The 27,573-nt window shown below is 46.6% G+C and overlaps 1 protein-coding gene across 9 annotated transcripts in view; it reads right to left on the reverse strand.

Moving 5' to 3' along the window:
- The window catches only part of FAM149B1 (family with sequence similarity 149 member B1), a 511,501-nt gene that overhangs the window by 399,031 nt on the left and 84,897 nt on the right, over window positions 1-27,573 (reverse strand). For all 9 annotated transcript variants that reach the window (XM_085603795.1, XM_085603798.1, XM_085603792.1 and 6 more), the window contains one exon: window positions 17,701-17,843. In XM_085603795.1, the coding sequence (XP_085459921.1) occupies window positions 17,701-17,843 (143 nt within the window). The remainder of the gene's footprint in view (window positions 1-17,700; window positions 17,844-27,573) is intronic.

The raw sequence follows: 27,573 nt of genomic DNA on the forward strand, positions 1-27,573 counted from the left end.
TAGGAAATCCGCAACATTCTATTTGGAATAACTTTGGCGCCGGTTGACGAATCTTCGCGAAATTTTCAAAACCGGTGGGGCGCTCCGGTCCGCTCCTGTCCTGAAAGTCTCGGGGTGATTCGTCAAGCGGGGGCCGAGAAAAAAGGGGGGTCCCAAAACGTATTTTCCCCATGCAATTTTCCGTAGGAACCTTTAATCGCAGCTACAGCCCGAACTGCTGAACGGAATTCCACCAAATTTGGCAAAGAGGTAGCCCTTGGTTCACACTTGTGCCTTTTGGTTAAATGGTGTAAATCCGTTCAGTAGTTGCTGCGAAAATGAAAAGTAAAAATATATAACTATGGCCTCGGAGGATCCGCGCACCCTATGCGCACCCAGCGCACACCCTCCCGATCACGAGCTGCATGCTAATTGGCTGTCAACTGGCTGTCAACACTCCAAACCAGGAAGTGTTGGCAGCCATTTGTGCCTCGGTAGAAGCGAGGCTCAACAAATCAGTGGATCAAGTGTGCAAAATGTATAAAGGGGACAGGGTAGAAATACCCTGACCCTCTAGACCTCCGACCCCCAGGGCTCAACATTTTTTGAGAAAACAGCAAAATGTGTGCAGGGTGCACGGATCCTGCCGTAAAGAAAACAAACAAAAAAAACACGAAGCGCGGGCTCCCACGCTTCTTTAATAATTAGCCCCCAGGGGGGCCAAATCCCGGGGGCAAAAATATTAAATTTGATGGGGGGGCCCAGAGGGGCCCCCCAGCCCCGGGGACCGCCACCCCTAAGCCCCGGGGACCACCACCCCCGGGGCTTTTCATATCGTGGGAGGGGAGCCATGTGGCCCCCCTCCTGGAGCCATCGATGGCCCTGGGAACCGCTACCCCCCAGGGACGGCTCCATGCAGTGTCTCGGGGTGCCCACCCCTGGGACACTGCTGTTTGCTAGGGCAGGGCGGGAGTCGAGGCTCCCGCCCTGTCATAGCAAACTTGGTTTGGATTTTGAAAGAGCGAGCAGGGAAATCTGCTCTCTCTTTCAAAATGCAAACCATATCGCTTTTCCACACGGGGAGCTGCATGTTAGCAGCTCCCCGTGTGGAAAAGCAATGCCGGCTCCCGAAGGACGCCGAGAGCCGGCTGGGACTGTGGGGGCATTGGGGCTCCCCCCACGGTCCCCAATGTTGTATATAGGCTCCGGGGGATGGGGTCCCCGGGGAGAATAGAAATTAGTGATAGGTGCTAAAAAAAAAATTTTAACGGGCAAATTAGGAGTCGCGCACCCAGCGCCGCGCTCAGCGCGGCCCCCTGGTGTGCATGCGCTGGGTGTGCGACTCCTACGCGTTGGGTGCACGACTCCTCTCGCGTTGGGTGCGCGACTCCCCCAAAAAATGGTGAAAAAAAACAATACATTTTTTTTATAAATATATTTAAAAAATATAAAATTAAAAAAACAATATTAGTTTCAATATTTTTAAAAACATTTTTTTCAATTTATATTAAAAATATGTAATGTAATTTAAAAAATAAAATACGTAAAAATAAATAGTTTAAAAAATGTAGAAAAACAGTATCAAATAACTAAATATAACAATTAATATATTTAAAAATTATCATTTAAAAAACCTTTGAAATTCACTGAACAAACCATAGGTTTCAGGGGCGTTATAGTTAGGAATTAGCATTTAAAAAACCTTTGAAATTCACTGAAAAAACCATAGGTTTCAGGCACATTATAGTTAGAAATTACCATTTAAAAAATCTTAGAAATTCACTGAAAAAACCATAGGTTTTAGGGAAAGTTATAGTTAGTTGCACATTTCACTCGTACAAAACCAGTGAAATTCACCCGTTATAGTTAGTTCAGCTAACTATAGCTCGCGCCCCCACAATGCACTGCTGATGACGTCACATCTTACATCACTCATGACATGGTCAGTGACATCACTGATGACATTACTGATGACATCTCAAATGACATCACTGATGACATCATCCATGTGATAAATTGATGCATCTTCTCACACCCTAATATTACCTTTGATACACCCACTCTAAATTAGACGGCCATTCTCAAAACCAATGACACTCCAACACCAATAACTACATACCCACTCACTGATTCTTAGGTCTACACACACATCCACTCACTCACCCGTACAATCACTCATACTTATGGTCACTCAGTACAGGACTATCATATGCACTCATACATCTATATAGACACTCACACACCGCCACTCATCCATAAAGGTACTCACACACCTAGTCAGTCATGCAAATAATTAATCACACTCCCATTTACTCATCTATACAGCTATACACACACCAGATCACTTACTCATACAAATACTAGCACATTCTTACGCTCTTATACAATCACTGATACAAGCACACACTCATCCATACAGCTACTTTCATAACCACACACTCACTTATAGCGATTTATATACTCTAACACACATATATACTGCCTTTCACATATGTAGTTACTCACACATATATTACTGAGATATACATTCACTCACTAACACACCCATATACACACTCACCCACCCATACCGTCCATCAAAGATGCACTCTTGAAACCATGCACCCAGTGAATCACCCACTCACACATCTATGCACACAGTCACACACACCCCACCCACACAAACACTCAGGCACCGATACAGATAGTCAGACAACCAATCAATAACTCATATAGACACTCATGTAGCTATTCACAAACCCATGCAGCCGCTTACACACGAACAGACAGATGGATACAGACATTCACACAGTTTAGTCAGTAACCCATGCATTCAGTAAGATACGTTTAATCACTCACTTATGGAGTCAGTCATGCACCTACTAAATCAACCATTCAGACACTTATACAACCACTCATTCTTCAATACGCCTTTCCCTATATATATTAAACATATTTCAACTTTACAGAAACACACACTCACTGGATGATGTCATCAGTGATGTCATTTGAGATGTCATCAGTGATGTCACTGACCATGTCATGAGTGATGTAATATGTGACGTCATCAGCAGTGCATTGCGGGGGCGTGAGTTATAGTTAGCTAAACTAACTTTAACGAGGGAATTTCACTGGTTTTGTACAAGTGAAATGTCCAACTAACTATAACTTTCCCTAAAGCCTATGTTTTTTTAGTGAATATATATATTATATATATATATATATATATATATATATATATATATATATATATATATATATATATATATATATATATATATATATAATCTATATATATACAGACACACACACATTCATTTTTTTTTTTTAAACAAAGGTTACAGTTAAGAAAAAGCATTTAAAAAACCAAAGGTTACAGGGATGTTATAGTTAGGAAACAGAATTTAAAAAATGATAGAAATTCACTGAAAAAAAACAAAGGTTACTGGTACATTATAGTTAGGTTCAGATTTCACTCGTACAAAACCACAGAAATTCAGCAGTTATAGGTACCCGAGCTAATTATAACTTACGCCCCCACAATACACGGCTTATAACCTCCCATATTAGATCACTCATGACATGATCAGTGAATTTCTATAGTTGTTTAACTAGTAGTTGCATCTGCACTGTGGTGGAGAAAGGGGGCACAGCCTCCAACTAGCTCTCAGCAATCCCGGTGTGTGGGACTTATGGAGGAAACAGGAGGGGTTCTTAGCCCCCAAGGACTCTCCGCATCCAAGGGGACTTCATCCCCCAACCAGGAGGGTGTCAGGCGGTGCGTTTACAGACTGGTGGAGAAAAGGGGCGGGCCTCCGATGACCTCCCAGCAATCCCACTATGTGGAACATACTGAAGGTAAAAGGAGGGGTTGTTGGCCCCCAAGGACCCTCATCAGCCAAGGGGACTTCATCCCCCAACAAGATTCACCCACAAGGAGTCCCCTTTGCAGAGTGGTTGAGAAATGGGGAGGGGCCTACGGCAGTTTCCCCGGGACCGGAGTGTTTAAAAATTATTACTTTTTATTAGGGGAGTGGGCAGCAGGGCCCTCCTCCACAGCCTATTTTGGCCCTGCTGTCAGGTCGCATAGTCCCCGCGAACACCGACAGGCTGTATAGCAGGAGTCAGGCGAGAAGGAGTCATCCCACTGTATCGGGAACTCTACTTCCCAGCATGACCCGGGCTCCTGAAGTAGCACTCTGCGTTGTGCGTGCCGCCGTGAAACCCGGATATAGCCGGAATGAGATTCCACCGGACTGCCGATTATTCTGGTCACAACTGGCGTTTGGGGATCCACGGCAGAGGCTGCGGTCCGGTAAGGGTGCTAGTAGCACCAACTTTTGAATTTCTAAATTTCCTTCGTTTGCTGGGGTTTTGTGTCTGGCACAGCTTTTCTTCCCCATTGGTGAGAACGGCTGTGTTTGCGGTCTCATGCGGGGGAGGAAGAAGTTAAAGGGCACTTGACTGGATAAGTGTTTACTTCTACTCATTTCCCTCTCTCTCCTTGAAGAGAGAAGGGTTGTGCCTTCTCGTCTCCTCCGTTGGCAAGTCACGGTATGCAACTCATGCAGAGGAGATTATTGGTGACTTTTATTATCACAAAGAGGGAGAAAAGGAACTCCCATCTCATCGCTGTAATAGGAGGTGACACTTTCGGAGGCACCTTCCTAATTGGATATCTGGCTAATCTTTGGAGGTGTTGGAAGTCATCGACTCAGAACTCTTACAGCCTAATCTATTCTTAATTCTCTACTGCCTTGTTACTCATGTATATACTCCAAGAACAGATTTAATAAGCAGTGGAAATAGTTTTTTCTTTTGTAGTCCTTAACGGGGGGACAGTAGTGGGTGATTAGAAGTTTGGTGCTCCAGTCCTCTGTGATTTATTCTGACCTGCTAATAGGGTAGGTGTCTTGGTCAAAGTGTTTTCTAATGTCTCTAGAGCATAACAGACTTTACTGCTGAGAAAACGTGTGCATCTATAACCTCTGTTTTCTTTCCCCTATTTTAGGACTCGTATTGGAAACTCGAATACACCCTCTCACCTCCCCTGTTACTGGGTTCATTACTTTCTTTTACAGGTAGTTCATGGTATCTTATATACAAAACGAATCTCGCTTGTTGGTTTTGATAGTTGCTATCACACATAAAGAGTATCTTATAAGTCTCTCTTTTTTCACAGATCTCTCTCCCTGCAGTGCCTAACCTTTCCTTCCCCCGCTTGACCATCCCAATAGTCTGTGCTATAACCATAATCCAGACTTGGGGCTGTCGAGGGGGGGACCCCTCTGACCATCAGCAAGACCTCGAGGATAAGCCATTATGAGGACACCCGGGGACCACATCCTCTGGAGCCAGGCCTTTTTGCAATAGGGGAGGGGGCAGGGCGGCCCCCCTCCCCAGGCTGATTTCGGTCCCAGGGAACCCATGTCCCTGGTCCGACCTTTTCTTAAAGAATTTATATAAGAGGAGGGGGGCAGTGTGGCCCCCCTCCCCTGGCTGATTTCGGCCCTGGGGACCCCATCCCTGGGGAACCAGCCATTTAAAAAGGGGGGGGGGGGAAGAGGGCCACATGCCCCCCGGCTGATTTCAGCCCTGGGGACCCAATCCCCCAGGGCCTAACCTTTTGTTTTTTAAAGAAATTTTTGAAAGAGGAGGGGGCCTAATGGCCCCCCTCCCCCGCCGATTTTGGCCCTAGGGTCCCAATCCCTTAAGGCCTGGCAATTTAAAAATGGGGGAGAGGGGCCGCATGGCTCCCCTCACCAGCCCGATTTCCCCCATACCCCGGGGCCTGGCTCAATTCTGGGTGCCCTGGTCCCACCCAGGGCACCCAGTGACTTTAGTTGGGGACCGCTGGGGAGCCTGAAGGCCCCCGCAGCCCCTGCTGGCTCCTCGCCTCCTGCGGGAGCCAGCATTGCTATTAGACATAGGGAGCTGCTTAACATGCAACTCCCTCTGTCTGAAAACAATTCTGCTCCGCTTCTAGAAAGCAAGAGCATTTTCAATGCTCTCGCTTGCTGGAAGCGGAATGTGTGCTGTGGCTTGGCAGGAGCGGTAAAGCTCCCACCAAGCCACAGCCAACAACAATGTCCTTGGGGTGGGCACCCCGGAAAATAGCGGGAACCTGCCCTAGTTAGAGGTAGTCCCCAGGGCCATCTGTGGCTCCAGGAGGGCGACCTAAAACTTAACTCCTGCTTCATACACTTTTTGAAACAAAAAAAAAAACCAAGAACAATAATTCCACACATAAATCACCAAATTCCATAAGCTATATATAGTATGTTAATCAATTTATAATCAGAAGACACACGCTTATTCAGACTCTCATTCATCTCTCATACCCACCCTCCAGAAATTATGGTGGGGAGGGAAATGTGGTAAATTGTAACCTTACTCTCTGCTCCCATCGGACAATATTTACAGTGGCGGCTCCTCCGCTAAGGAGGAGGAGAGTCGCTCCACTGAGCAGGCCAACAAAGAAAAAAAGATAATGATAATAACTCATTGTTATTATCATTTTATTTTCTGTCCTTGCTCAGCTGAGATGGGGCAGGGCAGGGCTGCTCTGCTCACAGAGCAGGGCAGGAGTGCTTTGCCCACTCCAAGTGCGCAAGATGCTCAGCCAGCCAAACCGCCATGCACACTTTGCATGTTCTGCACCAGGCTGCATTACAGCCTGGGTGCAGAACGTGCCAAGCCTCCCATTTCCTGGCTGAGCGCTGGACCCCGGCGCTCAGACCAATCACAATGCAGCATTGTGATTGGCTATGGGCAGCCTGGGAGCTAGATACTTACTGCGTTGTGCCCTGGAAGCGGGAGAAGAGGAACGAGATTGGTGGCGGCAACAGGTACGTGTTTGAATTTGTTTTTTATTCCCCCATTCCCTTCCCCGCTCCACTCCCCCCCCCCCCCCCCCCCCAATGCTGCCGTTAAATACCAGCCGCCACTGAATGTTTAACATTTCACTTATACCCACAACAAGTCATGGCTAAACGCCGTGTGAGAAGTTGGCCTGGCATATGCTGTCTCCTAGTTATAGGGGACACCTTGCATCAGTCCAATTCGACTCTTTTTGATGATAGGTTTAAGACAACCTTTAAAGAAAGCTATCCTAGTGGTAGCTGTGGAGAACAGCCTTCAGGCTAAGTCTTGAAGGAGTGTTAAGCTTATTGTTTTACCATAGATAACCTCTTGAATGACCAAATGAAAGAGTAGCCCACACAGGTATATATATAAAATATATGTATTTAGTCTAAACAGAATCCCACAAGTCTCTTTATGAGGCTGAGGCAAAGTTACAATTCAAACAAGCATTGGTAGATACAATAAATAGCACTGGAATCATAGGGCCCCAGGGGGGGACCAAACCATATATTAAAAAAGTGGTATAAGAACCACGACAATTCTACAGACAATGCCTAGGGCATTTAGGATCGCTGGCCCCTTAAGAATCCACCCCAGGTTATGAGGAAGGGGACCCACGGGAGGCGCGTGCAGTGGAAATAGCTGCTATCGGGATCTCTATAAAAGCCTATGGAGAATGTCACGGTTTGATTTAAACAGATTAAAGTCACTTCTAGCAGGAGTACAAAGTTAAAACTTTAGAGTTAAGCTTTTGAGGAGCCCAATACCACGAGAGTACTGAGGTACCACTGTTACCTGCCCCAGGGAAGCCGGGTGCATAGGTCGTTTTCGATGTCGGGTCGCGGGCTGATTTTCAATGGGAAAATGTACAAAACTGCTGCTAGCCAAAAGCGTCGATGATGCCGTGAAGATTGAAGTTGTAGATCTTGCAGAGAAGAACCTGAAAGCAGAGGGGACAGAGTCTGGGTCACGGCACAGTGACCAGGGAGCTCAAAGGAAAGAGCCCTTCAATGTCGGGTGCTTCAAGTGGAAAGAGGTGTATCTTGGCTCTGCAGCCACGGGCTCCGGGAGGCATCAAGGAAGGCCAGCTTCAGGAGGGCGACTGTCCCATGTCGGATGAGGGTCGCTGCGGTATTAGTGTCCGGATTGGATACACTAAGCCTTGGCAACCGCAACCCACGCAAGATGAACAAATCAGCTACTGGTGCAGACCCACGAGGTCTGTGAGAGGTCTCCTTTGGAGAGACTGTAGAGCAGGCCTGGAGCAACAAGGGGAACTCTTAATTGTCGAGATTGTCCTCCGCTCGGGCCCAGAAGTCGAGAGACAAGGGATCGCGGAAGGCAGCAAAATGGAGTGCGTAAAAGGGAGCCCACGGGCCACCGGAGGGGGCTAGGGCGCTGATCTTTGGCACAAATGCTGCTTGGTGGTTGGCTCAAAAATGGGCCAAAGCACAACTTCCCCACTGGTCAGGGTCGTATGCTATGCAAGAGGCATGGGGTATTGGGAATCTCGGCACCCACGCGGTCCACGGTGCTCAGGTTTGCTGTGCACACTCACTGGACTCTGGGACGGTTAGGAAACCCACCTCGAGGTTGCTGGAAGTTGACGAAGTTCGTAAGAGCAGCGAAGTTCCAACCGGGTCACTTGCAGTGTTTCAGGTGCCTGCCAAGCAGGGGGGGTAACTCCTTTACCCCAAGGGAGATTTCTTCATTCAGCTGGGCAGCAGCTCGTCGAAGGTCAAGTCTGTGAAGTCCAAGATTAATCTGAGGCTCTGGGGCCACGTTATTCACCTTTATCCCCAAGATTAGGGGAGTGTCCAGAGTAGTGTCCACCAATGAGAGGTGAGGCGGGAAAGGGTGGCTACACCCTCTCCCCTTTGTGTGTTTCCCACCTGGGCAATGGGCAGGATGCCCCTGAACCGGTTCCAGGCGGTGTATGCAGAATGTAGGCGCTGTAGCTGCCTACGTGCAACTCTGAAAGGCAACATATGGTGCACCCACCCTGTTCCAATCCACATATCCTGTCTGGGGAGATGCTAGCACCTCCCTGCCACAGGAGCCCTATTGTCCAGCTGGCGAGGCTGGGATTTTCCCCAGCAACAGCCAGCCAGAGTCGTGTGGGTGGCGGGTAGTAGCCATTTTGTACTACGTGTGCACTTTTAAATTGGTGTCTGAATTCTGCCGCTTTTCCCATATCGCCCCTCTAGCAGGGGGGAATCGTGCCCTCATGCCCATGGCTGGACTTCGGGGTAGGATTCCTACATGTTTGACACCAAACACGATATGGTTCTGTGTAGCCATTCTCAAGTTATCACGCTATCGCGATAGACTTATAATGCGGTTAAGAGTATATGGTATGGCTACACTACAAACAACCCAGCAATGATTTTACGAAGGTTGCAGAGAGGCCCTACTCAGGTAGGGGTCCCCCCTCACATATACCTCAGCACCCTGCCTTGTAGGATTAGCAAGGCCTGCTATAGGGGTGACCTATGAGAGTATATGTGTTGTAATGGGGTGGGATATAGGGTACCTATATCCCTGTAAGGGGTGCTAGCACCACCTTACCCAGACTACAGTAGTGGTCTGGTGGTGTCAGTTTGTATGGCTGTCCCAGGGTGGCACAATAAGTGCTGCAGCCCTGGTAGGCCTACTGAGGGACCCATGCCCTGGGTACCATCTACAAGGGACTGTCAGGGCATCCTCAGCATCCAATTGGTTTGTACCTAGGGTACTCACATCAGTTTTAAGGAGAAAGCAGATAGGCTGGGGTCCTGGATAGCAGGATCCCAGCCAGACTAGTCAAAAACCACTCAAATACCAGGCAAAAAGTTGGGGGCAACCATTAGTCAGATTCCACCTTCCTACATAACCCACCCCAAACGAAAGGAGATAAGGCTAACCTTGTCCAGATAAGCCTTTATTTCCTGAGTGGCCATATAAGGAAGAACCTGCACTAGCATGGTTGCTCCCTGTCTCATGGTCCACTTGGGAAATCCTACCCCAAGGGGTTCTAGAGTTTCTCCAAAGTCTAGGGGAATTACCTGTATTGGTGTTTGGTACAGAGGTGGGCTGGTGGGGTGTCTGAGTCTGGAAGTGAGGCCCTATTTGGGGTGGTCTCAACCTCCTCAGGTCACTGGTCACCATGGAAGCCTTTTTGCCCATGACTGTGTCATATCTGGCCCTAAGGGTCAACCTCTGGCTGCCTACAGCTGGGGGTTGGGTCCCTCTGGTTGGAATAGTGGAGGGTACTGGAATGTTTGGGGCAACTATGCCCCAGGTTTCCCTGTGCCCAACAAAGTCCATCTGGGGGGTGCCTGTACCTAGGGGTAAGGGGGATCCCTCAGTTTGTAGAGGAATATTCACCTGGCTAGAACTACTCTGCTGGGTGTCCCTAATCTGCTGATGAGGGGGTTCCTCTGGACAGGGGCCCATTAAGGGTCCACTGACCTCCCTGACCTCTGCAGCCCTGGGCTGACTGAGACAGGGTAGAGAGGGGCAGGATACCTGCTTCAGACTGGGTGCCATCTTGGAAGGATCCCCCGCCATCAGAGCTGTGGTCAGGCCAGGCCTGTCCACTTCTGGGGCAGTCACTTCACAAGGGGCAGGATCAGTTCCCTTAGAAACTTGACCCTCACGTTTGGTCTGGTGGGGGAAGGACTGTTCCTCTCCCCCTATGCTCTCTGTTTGGGTGGAGTGATCCATAGTTTCAGGCTTCACTCCTTTTACTTTCTCCTGGGGTGGAGGTGAGGCCTTTAAGGTCTCATCCACTCTCTCAGGGATGCCTACCATTTTCAAATGGGCCTTGTGGTCTACCTCAGCCCAGGCTGAGATTTCCAGATCATTCCCCAGTAGACAATCTACAGGCAAGGTTGGGGACACTGCCACTCTGGGCCAGTGACCCCTCCCCAGCTGAGATTTACCACTGCCATGGGATGGTCTGTCCTAATTCCATCTATATTGGTCACCTTGTAGCTAAACCCAGGTAAAAGCTGTTCTAGGGGCACTAGTCTCTTGGTCACCATGGTGACACTAGCCCGTGTCCTTGTAGGCCACAACCTTCTGACCATTGATCATGGGCTCTTGTCTGTACCTGCCCAAGATATTGGGACTCATGGTAAAGTTGGCAAACCCCATGCCACCATCACAGACTAGAGTTGCTTGTGTAGGGGACCTGGTTAGGCCAGAGTCCACCTGAGTTCCCCAAGAAATCCCAACTAAATTTTTGGGTGCACTCCCACCACCTGGGGGATTACTACTAGTAGTAACAGGAGGTGTTGGAGCTGCAATGGGAGGAACATTTTCTTTATTGCCATTCTTTGGACAGCTGGAGTCAGTTTCCCAGTGGCCAGGTTGCTTACACACATGGCAATATGGTTTCTTGTTAGAAGAGGAAGGATTTTGGGACCCACCCCCAGCACTGGGTTTTTGGGGCCCTTCAGAGGACTTTTCTGTTTTATTATCCCCACCTTTCTCTTTGGGCTTGGTAGAATCTTTCTTCTGGTCACCACCTTGGTTCTTGGGCCTGATCCTGGTTCTGACCCATTTGTCTGCCTTCTTTCCCAATTCTTGGGGAGAGGTCAGATCAGAGTCCACCAGGTGCTGGTGTAAGAGTTGGTTCTGACTATTATTAAGAATCTGCTCCCTCATAATGAGATTGTACAATCTTTGATAATCTTTTACTTTACTGCCATTTAACCAACCTTCCAATGCCTTGGTAGCACAATCCACAAAGTCTACCCAATCTTGATCCTGTGCTTTTTGGGTGTCTCTGAACTTAAGTCTGTACTGATCAGTGGTTAAGCCAAACCCATCAATTAAAGCATCTCTCAAGATATAGTAATCATCTGCATCCTCTTCTCTTACAGAGGACCATGTCTCTTTCTTAGTCTGTAAAGGAGAGCCACAGGATTGCTGCCCACTGCTCTACTGGGACCCTTTGTACTTTACAGGCCCTCTCAAGAGCAGAGATACAATTGTGGATGTCATCCCCTGTATGATAGGGGGCACAATCTTGTGGAGGTTCCTATTGTCAGGGACTTTCTCTCTAACTCTAGGGGTTTCATTACTGCCACCAGGGGTCTCTAGACCCCACTTTCTTGAAGCTTTCTGAAGCTCCAGGGATTCCCTGTCCAATGCTAACTGTTCTCTCCTGAGCTGTAGTTTAGCCTGCTCAAACTGGATCAGTCTGCATTTCCTCTCTTGGGAGGATTCTCTTCTCTGACAAGAGGCAGAGGTCCCCTTGGATCTCTCAGAATGGTTGGACCCCTCTGAGGGGGATCTGTTCCTTCTGTTTGGATCCACCATTCTCCCTTTAGGGATGGAAAGAGTGCCTCTTGGGCCATCACCTCCATGTTGTGAATGGTTTTGTTCATCCAGGTTAAGTTCATCTTCCTCTTCCTGGACCTCATCAGAGTCCACCCCAGGGGTGTCCTCTTCTGGGGGATGCCCACCCAACCTGTCTACCCCATCAGACATTAAAGTCTGCTTAAAGTCTGCTATGAGCAGGATTTCCCTGAGAAGTTGGGTATTGGCAACTTTGTTTGTCTTAAGTTGCCTAGTGGTGCACATCTCCCTCAGCTCAGCAAAGGAGAGATGATCATATCTGTCGACTGGGACCCTATGGGGTCCTTCCAGAGCCTTATGGGCACCTGAACTTAAAGACATTTCTAGTGTAGTTGTACTGGTGTATCTACCTACACTAGGTGTGGCCTACTGAACTCTTTCTTGAGTTGTAGTCAAGGTGTGCTAAACCCTCTACACACAACTCCTAAGTTCAGTAGAACTTATTGTATTCTAAGCTTGAATTTATATGTACATTTGGTACCAAGTGGCTTTCACTTTAGAAATTCAATTTGTTATCTGGTAAAACAATGGCAAGCTTGAATCCAACCGCTGCACACCAATGTGAGAAGTTGGCCTGGCATATGCTGTCTCCTAGTTATAGGGGACACCTTGCACCAGTCCAATTCGACTCTTATTGATGATAGGTTTAAGACAACCATTAAAGAAAGCTATCCTAGTGGTAGCTGTGGAGAGCAGCCTTCAGGCTAAGTCTTGAAGGAGTGTTAAGCGTATTGTTTTACCATAGATAACCTCTTGAACGACCAAATGAAAGAGTAGCCCGCACAGGATTATATATAAAATATATGTATTTATTCTAAACAGAATCCCACAAGTCTCTTTATGAGGCTGAGGCAAAGTTACAATTCAAACAAGCATTGGTAGATACAATAAATAGCACTGGAATCATAGGGCCCCAGGGGGGGACCAAACCATATATTAAAAAAGTGGTATAAGAACCACGACAATTCTACAGACAATGCCTAGGGCATTTAGGATCGCTGGCCCCTTAAGAATCCACCCCAGGTTATGAGGAAGGGGACCCACGGGAGGCGCGTGCAGTGGAAATAGCTGCTATCGAGATCTCTATTAAAGCCTATGGAGAATGTCGCGGTTTGATTTAAACAGATTAAAGTCACTTCTAGCAGGAGTACAAAGTTAAAACTTTAGAGTTAAGCTTTTGAGGAGCCCACTATCACAAGAGTACCGAGGTACCACTGTTACCCGCCCCAGGGAAGCCGGGTGCATAGGTCGTTTTCGATGTAGGGTCGCGGGCTGATTTTCAATGGGAAAATGTAGAAAACTGCTGCTAGCCAAAAGCGTCGATGATGCCGTGAAGATTGAAGTTGTAGATCTTGCAGAGAAGAACCTGAAAGCAGAGGGGACAGAGTCTGGGTCACGGCACAGTGACCAGGGAGCTCAAAGGAAAGAGCCCTTAAATGTTGGGTGCTTCAAGTGGAAAGAGGTGTAGCTTGGATCTGCATCCACGGGCTCCGGGAGGCTTCAAGGAATAATACAAGATATCAGCAATGCTTGTATACCTTGTTGATCTACGTATTTGTTGACTGATATGCTATGCTTGATTAATGCTTTCAGGGCGGGGTCTCTTTTACCTGAGTTTGTTACCGGGTGAGGTGAGGTCAGATACTCACACAAGTAAGGTGAGTTCTATGCACTCTACATACAGGATACACTTTATGGTACTTGTATATGGAGAAACAATGAATGTTTTTGTGAGGAATACTTGAACTGAATTTAGCGTATACATCCAGTGTCATATGTCTATATTTTTCTCATTTTTTCCAACAGGAGTGAAATACACCCTGCTTGTCCAGAGAACCAACTTTATCAGGTTGTATTGTGAGACAACATGTCACACTTCCCCCTTTTTTTCACTGTTTTTGCAGTAGCTATTATAATCTGGTCCTGAAGAAAGCCGGGAACCTAATCCCTTTAGGCTGAAACTAGTTGACCCTTCTATAAATGCAACTTATTTGTTCAAAGTTGCCGCTACACGCTTTTTAACTGGATTGGCAGCGAGACATACATTAAAAAAAAATTCTCCCTCCCAACTCCCTTTTTAACTCTCAATTGCACTGCAATTCCCTTTTATACGTTTTCCATCACTTGAGATACATATGACCGACCTTGGTCAATTTCTCTTTCTGGCTTGCTCTTGTTTGCCTTTCTTCCAATCTTGGCTACTACGCTTGCCTCTAGGCTTAGAGGAGTAGTAACAAGACCTAAGGATGACCAAGTGATGACACTGGCCTCTCCTGGCAGTTGATGGAAATCCAATTGACTGGTCTGTGTTCCTGTTTTCTATACATTCACCTCTGTTGATAGATTCAGGCTTAGTTAACTCACTGTTGGATATTTACGTTCCAGTTCTTGCTCCCTCACTTTAATTCTTAATTTTTCCTCTGTGACCACCAGTTCATTATTTGTTTTTCCAGGCTTCAAGGAAGGCCAGCTCCAGGAGGGCGACTGTCCCATGTCGGATGAGGGTCGCTGCGGTATTAGTGTCCGGATTGGATACACTAAGCCTTGGCAACCGCAACCCACGCAAGATGAACAAATCAGCTACTGGTGCAGACCCACGAGGTCTGTGAGAGGTCTCCTTTTGAGAGACTGTAGAGCAGGCCTGGAGCAACCAGGGGAACTCTTAATTGTCCAGATTGTCCTCCGCTCGGGCCGACAAGTCGAGAGACAAGGGACTGCGGAAGGCAGCAAAATGGAGTGCGTAAAAGGGAGCCCACGGGCCACCGGAGGGGGCTAGGGCGCTGATCTTTGGCACAAATGCTGCTTGGTGGTTGGCTCAAAAATGGGCCAAAGCACAACTTCCCCACTGGTCAGGGTCGTGTGCTATGCAAGAGGTGGCCGGTGTCCTGGGGTATTGGGAATCTCGGCACCCACGCGGTCCACGGTGCTCAGGTTTGCTGTGCATACTCACTGGCCTCTGGGATGCTTAGGAAACCCACCTCGAGGTTGCTGGAAGTCGACGAAGTTCGTAAGAGCAGCGAAGTTCCAACCGGGTCACTTGCAGTGTTTCAGGTGCCTGCCAAGCAGGGGGGTAACTCCTTTACCCCAAGGGAGATTTCTTCAGTCAGCTGGGCAGCAGCTCATCGAAGGTCAAGTCTGTGAAGTCCAAGATTAATCTGAGGCTCTGGGGCCACGTTATTCACCTTTATCCCCAAGATTAGGGGTGTCCAGAGTAGTGTCCACCAATGAGAGGTGAGGCGGGAAAGGGTGGCTACACCCTCTCCCCTTTGTGTTTCCCGCCTGGGCGATGGGCAGGATGCCCCTGAACCGGTTCCAGGTGGTGTATACAGAATGTAGGCGCTGTAGCTGCCTACGTGCAACTCTGAAAGGCAACATATGGTGCACCCACCCTGTTCCAATCCACATATCCTGTCTGGGAAGATGCTAGCACCTCCCTGCCACAGGAGCCCTATTGTCCAGCTGGCGAGGCTGGGATTTTCCCCAGCAACAGCCAGCCAGAGTCGTGTGGGTGGCGGGTAGTAGCCATTTTGTACTACGTGTGCACTTTTAAATTGGTGTCTGAATTCTGCCGCTTTTCCCATATCGCCCCTCTAGCAGGGGGGAATCGTGCCCTCATGCCCATGGCTGGACTGGGGGTAGGATTCCTACATGTTTGACACCAAACACGATATGGTTCTGTGTAGCCATTCTCAAGTTATCACGCTATCGCGATAGACTTATAATGCGGTTAAGAGTATATGGTATGGCTACACTACAAACAACCCAGCAATGATTTTACGGAGGTTGCAAAGAGGCCCTACTCAGGTAGGGGTCCCCCCTCACACATACCTCAGCACCCTGCCTTGTAGGATTAGCAAGGCCTGCTATAGGGGTGACCTATGAGAGTATATGTGTTGTAATGGGGTGGGATATAGGGTACCTATATCCCTGTAAGGGGTGCTAGCACCACCTTACCCAGACTACAGTAGTGGTCTGGTGGTGTCAGTTTGTATGGCTGTCCCAGGGTGGCACAATAAGTGCTGCAGCCCTGGTAGGCCTACTGAGGGACCCATGCCCTGGGTACCTAGGGTACCATCTACAAGGGACTGTCAGGGCATCCTCAGCATCCAATTGGTTTGTACCTAGGGTACTCACATCAGTTTTAAGGAGAAAGCAGATAGGCTGGGGTCCTGGATAGCAGGATCCCAGCCAGACTAGTCAAAAACCACTCAAATACCAGGCAAAAAGTTGGGGGCAAGCATTAGTCAGATTCCACCTTCCTACACGCCGTTTCTCCCATGCTAATTTTAAATTGCTCAAATGGGGTCATGTTAATAAGGGTGCTAAAGGGATTTCCTATGAAATGAGATGTCTGCCATAACTATTGACAGGTGACTGAACCTCTGTTATACACCTACGCACAGACACACACAAAAACACCCACTGGTCTCTGAATTTTGACAATTGAACCTGAGACAGAGATGTAACCTAAAGGCTGTCTCAATACGCAAGTAAAGAACAGCACCTTTTTTAATTAAACCTATAAACTCTGCGAGATCTGTGTATTTTCATTTTTTTCCATCCTAAGCATATTCCTTGTCATCTGAGAATGACCGACGGACTGCTCGGAATGGGCAAGAAAGGAGGTTGAAAGCATTAGCGAGAAAAGATGTTCTATGCATTTTAAAAGATAATGGGTATGCAATTAGACATGGCCTAAGTTGTTTATTTGAACTGCCTGTAAAATGTATAAAAAACCCATACCCCCACAGAAAATTGCAGCAGAAAATTGATAGAAAAAAATTCTGCTTCAGGAGACATAATAAAAATTTCAGCTACAAGAAGCTTGTACCGAGACGTCAATATAAGCAGATTCAGGATGCAGCAAACCACATAGTAAATGCCTAAATATACGAGATATCACCAGTTCCACGTTAACGCCATGGGCAGATATGAGCGCCAGAGTTAAACATTCCGAGCAGCATGTCCCCACAGGTTAGCAGGGTCACAAGTTAAACTCTCAGAATGGGAAATAATAGCGAGCACTCAGATCCTCGCCCGGGTTTTGCTGTTTCGGGGAATGTAATGTTCTCACTGTCCATCTGCTCTCAGCAGGGGGCAATGGGAGCAGGAGGGTCACAGTAATTTACCAGGCGGGACCATGGAGTCGGGAGGGTATGAGGAAGATAGGGAGGGCCCCAATGCGGCTGAACAGACCACTGCATGCTCCCACTACTGCTCAAAGTGAGGGTGAGTCAGGGGCTGGCTGGCCCTGTCCTCTGCTCACTGCCCGACCTGAAGCCGAGCTGATTTTATGGGGTTCGCTTTCACACTATGTAAAACTGTGCCTGGTGTTTCCACACAGTGTCGGAGCACCTTGTCACTTGGAACTGACCAGAGTGGTATCCCACGGCAATACTGCTCTAGCAAACTTAATAGGGGCCTAAATAAGTTACTAAAGCTGCTTATGTATACACAGTATTTTATTCACACCGTCAATCAGGTCTTGGGTAATGAAGATTCACAACAACATAGAAGGCTACCTTGAAATACCTGAGATGAGGGAAGGTAGAGCTCCACTCCTGGCACTCTTCTTTCAGACCCCTTGGGAGCACACCATTTTTTTCACCATACAATAGCTCATCAATATCTTTGAACAACTGTTGTACCCGCTGTGTTGCAACTCGGTCATACTCCTGAAAAAGGAAACAATACACACAAAAGAATAAAAAATACGAAGTCGCTTAATAGATACTTAGTGCAGAAAACAACGCACGTGTAAAGTGTCAGTAGAACGTGTATATACTGTGTTGTAGTGGCAGTTAGAAAGGGCTCACAGGATGTGAGAAGGCACTGAAGCACTACGTGGATGGGTAGCACGCTACTCTGTGTGCAGCTGGTTTGTTTACAATGGCCTCTAGTGTAGCCATTGCCTTGTTTTCCACGGCGGAAGTTGCCACATCTGCAATCCACGGAGAACTGTGACCTCTAACCTACTGCCCCAACCCTTTAATTCAGCTCCCTAGATGACTGGCGCTTTTGAGAAGTTGAGCAGCACCAATAGAGAGAGGTGGGCAAAGGCTAGGAAGTTTTATGAAGAGAAACAGTGGGGCCTCAGCGCACGATACTTTTATTCTAAAAAAAAATACTTTAATTATATATACATTTATAAATCAAAGTAAAGAGAAAAAAATGAAACGAGTACCTTTATTTCTACAGATGTTATTTTCATCAGAAATACGCAATCTAGGTTACAAAAATATATCAGATGCATAGTAAAAATGGTGGTGACAAACTCGAATATTACAAAGGCAAAGAAAAAAGAGCCACATAGAAATGGAGCCAGACACAGGCCAAGAAAACGATCTTTGTTTGTTGATTTAGCACCGCTAGATGTTTGCTTCTAGCCTCAGGAGTGGGACCAAGCGACGGGCCTGATGCAGGAGAAGGAAGCAGCCGCCTCTCACTGAGCAGCCTCGGACAGTCTGAAACCCTGCTGCTCTCATCAAGAACACACGTTGGAGCAACAACTTGAAAGCAACCAAAATGATGGTGATGCTTTAGTAGTAACGCTAGAGATTAGTTTCCCCGGTAAATACTAATCGGGAGTGGGGCTGCACAGAACTGAGTCCGCTGGTTTACAAATAACCTCATGGGTAAACCTTGAAGTCCGGGTAGGGGTCGCACCAAGTAGACCTGGGGAGATGACACTAGAGTGCGAGGAGGGTGATGCTGAATCCAAACTGCAAACCTCACCTCTCACTGTCTGAGAATGAACCAACCTCCTGGAGGAAGAGGTGAACTGACGCCGCGGGCAGTCCCATACTGCAGACCCGGAGACATATCCTTAACCACACTCTTCACTATTTTGGTGCAGTGGCTTTAGCATAATGGGACTTTGGTCTCTCAATAACCCCTTGTTACGCCACAATGCTACAAAGCTAAATTAAACAGAAGACACAAAAAGAAACATGGGGCACAGAGCAGTGTTTCCTACCAGTGGAACCTTCCTACACACTCACTGACATATTAAAATTTACGAGGATATCCACGAAACATGTTACAGCAGAATTAACTGGGAAAACCGGATGATAATGTGAACTGGTGTCCAAAGTTGCAGGGACAAAATCATTGTGGTGAATAACCACAAATCTGTTTTTTCCACACCTGAGCCAAGCCACGTAGTTGAGGAGGCACGAATTGCAGTCAGCATCGGATTGGCAGGGCGGGCAATCGGCCATTGCTTGAGAGGCCTGAGGCCAAGGCCAGCAGTGGGCCGTTTTTTTTAGGTCTCGCTAGCGTAGGCTGTGCACATGAGCAGTCTCGCTGGCGAGATTTCATGTTTTGGGGATTTTTCAGTAAAGGGCTTTAAGCCCCGGCCGGCGTCACCGTTTATGCTAAACGGCGGCCAGCCATTGGGAAAGAGCTGTTGGTGACGCTTTCGCTCGGCTTCTTCTGCCGTCCCACTTGGACGGCCTCGCCTGCTTTCCTTCTAAAGTAAAAGGTTTTTTATCTTTATGGGGCCAAACACATGGCCCCATAAAGATAAGAAACCTTTGACTTCAGAAGGAAAGCAGGCCCTCCAAGTGGGATGGCAGAAAAAGCCGAACGAAAACGTCATAGGCTGCCTGACGAAAGCTTGTTTAATGTGCATCTCCGTATCTATCGAGTCATCTGTCTCTCTAGCTAACAAACAATATTTGCATCAGTTTGTCTGTCTATGTGCCTATCTGTCTTTTAGATGATCCACCCATCCACCCACTCACCCACCCATCCATCTATCCTATCCTTATAAGCGTGTGTGAGTGTGTGTTTGGTTTGCGACAGACCCCCTGGTTCGGTTACAAGACCGGTCCCATATATAAATCTATGTGTTTATACATGTGATGTACACGGGTGTAGAGTGTTCTAGCCGTCTCACCCCATGGTTTGCGATACTGGCATTAATCGATCTACTATACTCTAATGTGTCTTTATAGCGTGATGTTAGATCCCTTGCAGGCACTGTGCGTCAAAGCAAGGGGGCTAATATCGCAACTAGGAGGTGATATGTGTTCGCCTCACCCTGCAACATTTAAACAGGCAAAGCGGTTTTCCTCATAGAATACGGTAGGCATCTAAATCTTTATGCTTTGGGATAACAAATAGAAATGAAAGCATTATATTCAGATCTATTATAATGGTTCGCGTTTTAGGTGAAAATCGCCAAAGACAAATTGAGGAGGAGTTTCACAGTAAGAATAATCTGCCCCGTACTGAGAAGACGCAGGAGCAGGGTCCTGAAACACAACTAACTAATACCGCTCAACAAGGTGATAAGATTTGATAGTTTATGGAAATTTTAGATATAAAAAAACGTTGAAATAATAAACATTACAATTTGGAGGTTTATTTTGCGCAAAAAAGTTTAAGGAGGAATATCTGCCTCTCCGCCATTAGTGATTGATTAGTTAGTTGTAAATGGTTGAGTTTAATTTAATTTAGGATATATGGTGGTTCTCAAAATAAACAAAGAGGCAAGGGGTGTCGTGACAATGTAGGACAGGAACATCGAGATTCGGCCAAGTTTAAGGCTGATCTACCTATTGTTTTTTCAGATGTTCTTGACCAAATTATAAAGAACAAATAGACAATCCACGAATCCGAGGAGATCAAGATATGTTATAAGGTAATTCCTTGATTCCAAAATCTTCTTTATATACCTAATACCAATAACAACTCAAGCTTCTCTAGCTGGAGTAGCCCATTTGATAGGATAAAACAAGAAAAAGTGTAACATGTATGTAGATATTATCCCTATGGTAATAATATAAATGACACTGCTCTATCTAGAGTTGAATAACTGAATTAAAGACTAAGTGAAATTTAAACATGATCATATGTATAGGTAACAATGTGTTATATACAAGATTATTTTAAATATTATACAATGTAGATGTTTCTTAATAATTACTACTTGCCATAAACGTAACTTTGCACTATTGATACATTTGTCAACAGGAGTTTATTACAACGGCAACCAAACAGTGCCTATAATAAGAGAGATGATGAAACAATTTTTGTCTTGGAAAAGATGGACAATTAGACTAAACCATCGAAACGCGTCGACGCAGCACTACAACACAATCTGTGGGAACAGCTTTTCTTGCAGACACTGTATTCATATATTGTGTATAGGAAAAGCCTTTTTGAAATATTATTAACAGATGTGTTACTTAATGACAAATTGTACTGTCTATTTCTGTCTCTCTGTTTTAAGTTTGTGGGATGGTTAATTGATGGGTGTAGTTATTGTGTACTGTTGGGTCCGAAAAACTGTACTTAAGTAAGGTGTATCAGTTGTGCTATTGAATTTAGTAGAATTTACTTTTAGTACATGTTATTTGTATGTTGGCAACAGGCGCATTTATGACAGGATCATACATTGCTTTTGTTTTGCTTGTTTTTAACCGGTTTTTATTAAATTGTATAGTGGCATGACTTATATTAATTAGACATATCCTAACACATGGGCTTATGATTGTGTATCTGAATATAACAATTCAGTTTCCTAACACGATTAATTCCTACATTATATTGCACCACGGGAAAATTCTTTCTACCAGAAAGTAGTACCCTATTCCCCTGGTTGGCTAAAGGGGTCTCTCTCATTTCTATTCTAAATATTAATCGATCTGCACCTGCATGTTTCCTCCGCCCTCTGATGGGATTTCAGGGCCGTAAACTGGCGAGTGCTTGGTGGGATCAGAATCAGACGGGCTGGGGCAGGCACCGGTGCGATGAACGCGTGGTGTGTGCTCATGGCGTGCACGCGCGCTGCGCGTGGAGCTTTCCCGCCCCCTTGCCTTGTTGCCCACGCGGCATCTGCATAGCATGTCAAGGGAGAGGGGGCATCGTGGAGGGCCTGTGTGTGTGTGTGGGGAGGGGGGAGGGCAGTGGTGGTGAAACTATTCCTGACAGGACGAGAAGGTGCAAGGTGCATATGATGGTCGTTCGTATCTCACGTACATCCTCCAGCATGCGTGTTCGCCTTCTTCGTGTTTAATACAATAAATGTGTGCTCATTTTTGATTAAATAAAGCAAATATAATATCTATTCATCTTTGGGCATTTGAATCATGTCTATTCCACGAGGAGAGAAATGCAGATTTACAACACAGCCCACTGGGACATTTGCACGTGTGAGAGGAGAGTGTGTTTGTGTGTGTGTGAGAGAGTGTGTTTGTGTGTGTGAGAGTGTTTGTGTGAGTGTGTGAGAGAGAGTGTGTGTGTGTGTGTTTGCGCGTGTGTGTGTGAGAGAGAGTGTGCGTGTGTATGTGTATCTATCAGTTTAGGGCTGGGTGTTCCTGAATATCGGTGCACCTATGTGAGTCTACTGATGTACATATACGTATGAGGGTAGGTGGATATAAACCTATGTATGCATATGTAAACCTTTCCATGCGTGTGCACTATGTATATATCTCTCCTTACTAGATAGATGTGTTTCTATAGGGGGGCAGAGGGGGGTCGCAACTGTCTTTAGGTGGGTTTTCAATGACATCAGATTAGTGAATACTGGCAGCCCAACCAGCACGCAGGAAACCCTCTGCATAACTCCTAAAACATGGCATCCCTGTGCACGTGCTCGTAGTGTGGCACTGTCGTGCACTACACCAGCGTGCTGCGGCTGCATTCACGGCCTGGGAGAGCACGCCTCTACCCTCATGTCTGTGCTCATGGTGCATAAGTGTTGTGCACTGTACACTCCCTTGCTGTGCTCCATTCACGGACTGAGAGAGCACGGCCCCTGCTGTCCTGTCTGTGGTGTGTAAGTGTAGAGCACTGCACACCCCCGTGCTGTGCTCCATTCACGGACTGAGAGAGCACGGCCCCTGCCCACGTGTCTGTGGTGTGTCAGTGCGTGCACTTACTCGCGGCTGTGCTCAAGTCACAGACTGAGAGAGCACGGCCCCTGCCCACATGTCTGTGGTGTGTCAGTGCGTGCACTTACTCGCGGCCGTGCACCAGTCACGGACTGAGAGAGCATGGCCCCTGCCTACGTGTCTGTGGTATGTCAGTGCGGTGCACTGTACACCCCCATGCTGTGCTCCATTCACGGCCCGAGAGAGCACGGCCGTAATAAAATAGCAATAGGGAATAGGATTGGTGACGTCAGCGCTCTTTGTTGTGCATGCACTATGAGCACATTGATTGTAGCAAAAGTGATATGTTCGCTGACTGCACGCAGGATCACCGGAAAAAAAAACCTTGTTGAACTGGCGGAGGGACAATGGGTAGATGGATGTGTGAGGGGTGACTAGATGGATGGCGGGACGGGTGGATGGATGTGTGAGTGGTGAATGAATGGTTGGAGGGACGGACAGGCAGATGGAAGTCTGAGGGGTGGATAGATGGAGGTACGGACAGGTAGATGGATGTATGAGGGGTTGGTGGATGGATGGACGGGCAGATGGATGTATGAGGGGTGATGGATGGAGGGATGATGGGCAGATGGATGTGTGAGGGGTGGATGGATGGAGGGACGATGGGCAGATGGATGTGTGAGGGGTAGATAGATGGAGGGACGGATGGGCAGATGGATGTGTGGGGGGTGGATAGATGAGGGACAGGCAGATGGATGTGTGAGGGGTGGATGGATGGAGAGACGATGGGCAGATGGATGTGTGAGGGGTGGCTAGATGGATGGAGGGATGGGTAGATGGATGTGTGAGGGGTGAATGGATGGAGGGACGGATGGGCAGATGGATGTGTGAGGGGTGGTCAGGTCTCGCCTTTGGGACCTTATAAGTATTTAGTTATGCAGCACAATATCCTTACTGCAACAACATTAACTGTTACATGGCTAAACACTTATAAGGTCCCAAAGGCGAGACCTATTGGCTATGCCAATGCTTGTTGTAAGATGTAGATAAAATCACATTTCCCTGTGCCGGCTTGGCCCTAAAGGCTGCTGCAGCCCTAGAGGGATCGGAGCTTATTTATAGGGCTCCCGGTTTTATGGGATTTATTCTTTGAACATTTCCGTTTGTATTTATCAATATTTATTTTTTGGTCATCTTATTGGTATGTATCCATATTAATTTTGGGTTTTGTGAACAGAAGAGATGACAACTCATATATTTCTGCATTTATTTAACGGATAAACGTACACTCATACATTGATGCGTGCCAGGTTCCAGCACATTACACAGCCAAAAATAATAAAATAATAAACCCACATTGAAAAAAATATTATAATAGGACATATACATGTTGAGATAATCAGTAATTTAAGCACATCTCATTAAGCTTTGTAGGCCCCCCCTCGTGCTGCAATTATGTATAGGTATTGGCCTGAAAGTCATTAATCTCAGCATGGTGAGTTACTCAAAACAAGCTAAATTATCTGTATTTTCCCGCTATTAGAAATAAATACAGACAGGAAAGACTGTTTTCTGTCTGTATTTATCTGTAAAAATCAGTTAAAACGGAAAACAGGGAGCCCTACTTATTTATTATAACTAAGTACAGATAATGGCTGGCTCATTATCTTTGGCAGTAGGACAATGACTCAAACTGAGCGGCAGGCACAGCATGTGGTGGATCTCCTCCCTCCCTAGTCTCCCAGCCTGACAGTGGATGTGATCTTTTTTGAGCATCACAGCCAGCAGTAATGTTACCTGGGGGTGCGGTGAAAGGGGCCTGGGCAGGGAAACGGATTAAGTGGTGGCCATCTAAGAGGCTTTACTTTTGTCTCCAGCAGCAGATGAGCCGAGCCGCAGGTGCCCGCTCCCATACTGTCATCTTAAAAATTGCGAGGGGGCTCCTGTTCACCACTGAACTAAAATAAAAACAACAAACAACCAAAAAGAAAAAGGTTTTTGACAACACAAAACAATTTAATTTTATTTATTTTTAAAACATGTGAAAAACGTCAATTCTCTTGACAATGACAAAGGAACAGAAGAATAGACGTGGAAGGAGAGTAATAAAATGGAGCAAGGAGAGCAATGTGGAGCAAGACAAATGGAAAAGTGAGACAGAGTGGGGAAGAATGACAAAAATATTGGAAGAGGAGAATGAAATCAGGGGAGGAAGAAAGGAAAGGTATAGGAGAGAGGATAAGAATGCTAGAGATGCAGGAAGATGGCAGGAAGAAATTAGGGAGAAGTGATGAAAGATAGTGGAGAGAAGGGCAGAAATTGTTAAAGATAGAGTGAAAGTTGGAAAGCAAAAGTGGAGAAGAGGGAAACAGGAAAGTGGTAGAAGATGTGGCACAATGGCTAGAGCTGCCGACTTTGGAACTTGAGAACCAGGTTTTAATCTTGGTGCTGGCTCAACATCCTGTGATTATGGGCATATCATTTACTATCTCAGTGCCTAAAAAAATGAATATGTGTATGTAAAGAGCTTCAATATCTTTGGGTAGAGTTTGCGGTATATAAAACTACAAAAAAAAGTGAATGAGGAAGGATATTATGGAGAGGAGAGGAAATCAGAAGGGGGTGTCAAACATTTCTTGGTCTATGGGAAAAAAAGGAAGGATGGTTGCTACTCACATGCACTATCCTAATTCTCTCGCTCTGTGTAGGGTTTAGATTAGAGGTTGTTGTCATTCCAGGAGGTAGTGCTAAATGTAGATTACAACCCACAGGTGGAATTTCCTTCATCAAATGGATGGAATGGTAAAGGAAATTCCACCTGTGGATTTTCCTTTGTCTTAAATGCTACCTCAGGGACAGGAGGACTTACCCGTACTGTCTGCAGCAAAGCAATAAAGGGGACACATGAGAATATAACATCAGTATGTACAAAGGAATTCAAGGGTCAGAGGGACGTGAAAGAGGCTGACAGGAGAGAGCATGACAGGAGAAAAATGGATGGTTTGTAAGACAGAGAAATAAAAAAAAACTCCAAGGACATACACAAAATGACAGGAGGAATAAGAGCATGAGAGTTATAAAAATAACTGAAGAAAGATCCCAGGGGGAGACAAGAGTGGAGGGGGCGGGATTTTTGTAAGCAGAAAGAAAGATATTAAAAGAGAGAGGGAAAATGTGAAAGACTAAGTAAAGCACATAGGTAGAATGAGAGATACCAAAGAGAGGTAAAGAAGTAGAGTATGAGAGAAAAGGAAAAAACTATAGAGAGGGGTAAAAAAGTGATAGTGAGAACAAGATAGGTGTACACAGCAAGTAAGAAAGGGGTACAAAGTAGGGGTGGGCGGAATTTGCGAAATTCACTTTCGCAAACTATCGCGAAAACGTTAAAAATCTCCGCAAACACGCAGAAATATCGCGAAGACGCAGAAGTTTTTTTCCCGCCCGTTCGCGGTATTTTCTGCGTGATCGCAGCTCGCCAACTTACCCATGCGGTTGCTCACGGGCGCGAGATCTTAATCATCTCATACTCTCGCGGTGCATGATCGCGAGAAGAAAGACGTGATCGCGCGACGAATGACGTGATCGCGTGACAAATGACGTTAATGTGGGCGCGAACTGTCGCGAGACAGCGCAAATGGCTACCAACAATCCAACATCTCGTGGAGAACGCGACAGGAACGGGAAAACTTGTCGGCGAACGCGGGGATTCAGGCAAGGCGATCGCGCGCACGCGAGAATGTATTTTTTTACAGCGCGAGCAAGAAAAAAATTCCGGTAAGATGCGGACTGCGGAATTTTTGACATTTTCGCGCTCTCCGCGGAACGCAAAAATTTCAAATTATCGCAAATTCCACGAGCGGAGCGGAATTTTAGCCCAGGCCTAGTACAGAGACAGAGAGAAAGAAAGGTATTTGGAGTGAATTCCTGAGCGTTTTCGAGATTCAAATCACGTCTCTATCCACAATAGAAAAGACAAAGTTCAAAGCTGTATGCAATCTCCCAGACATCGCTTGCAGAGAGGCTCCTGAGTGACAACCAAAAGAGGAGGACCCCATGTTCTTTGAGGGTGAACAGAAGCCTTCAGACACGAAGGGTGCGCATGGTTTTCTGATTCATGCCCTGATATAATGCAAGACATTCAGGGATGTTTTAAAAAAAAAAAAACATTTATTTGCATTTTCAACCAACACAAAACAGCTAGCATGTCACAATTAGCAACAATCGTGTCAAAACACCCACATACCACCCGCCCCCGTAGACACATCATCTCCCTCATTCCATGAACCAGGGAGGCATACTGTCCCTTCGTGCATTTCAATTCCGGGATTCTCCTCCCCCTTCCCCCTGCCACCCCGAGGGTCGGAGACACAGGCCCGGTGTCACCCCCAGTTCGGGGCCCAGTTAAGTACAAAGGTCGTGAGAATCTAGTCAGCTCCCAGGCAACCATCCAATCCAGGATATGTTCTCCATTTCCCCCATATCCTACGGAACTTCCGGGGGCACCCTCTCACTTTGTATGTGACCCTTTCTGCCGCCATATACATGTCCAACCCCCTCCTCC

This window comes from Triturus cristatus, chromosome 1_2 (assembly GCF_964204655.1).
Source record: "Triturus cristatus chromosome 1_2, aTriCri1.1, whole genome shotgun sequence".
Lineage (NCBI taxonomy): Eukaryota > Metazoa > Chordata > Amphibia > Caudata > Salamandridae > Triturus > Triturus cristatus.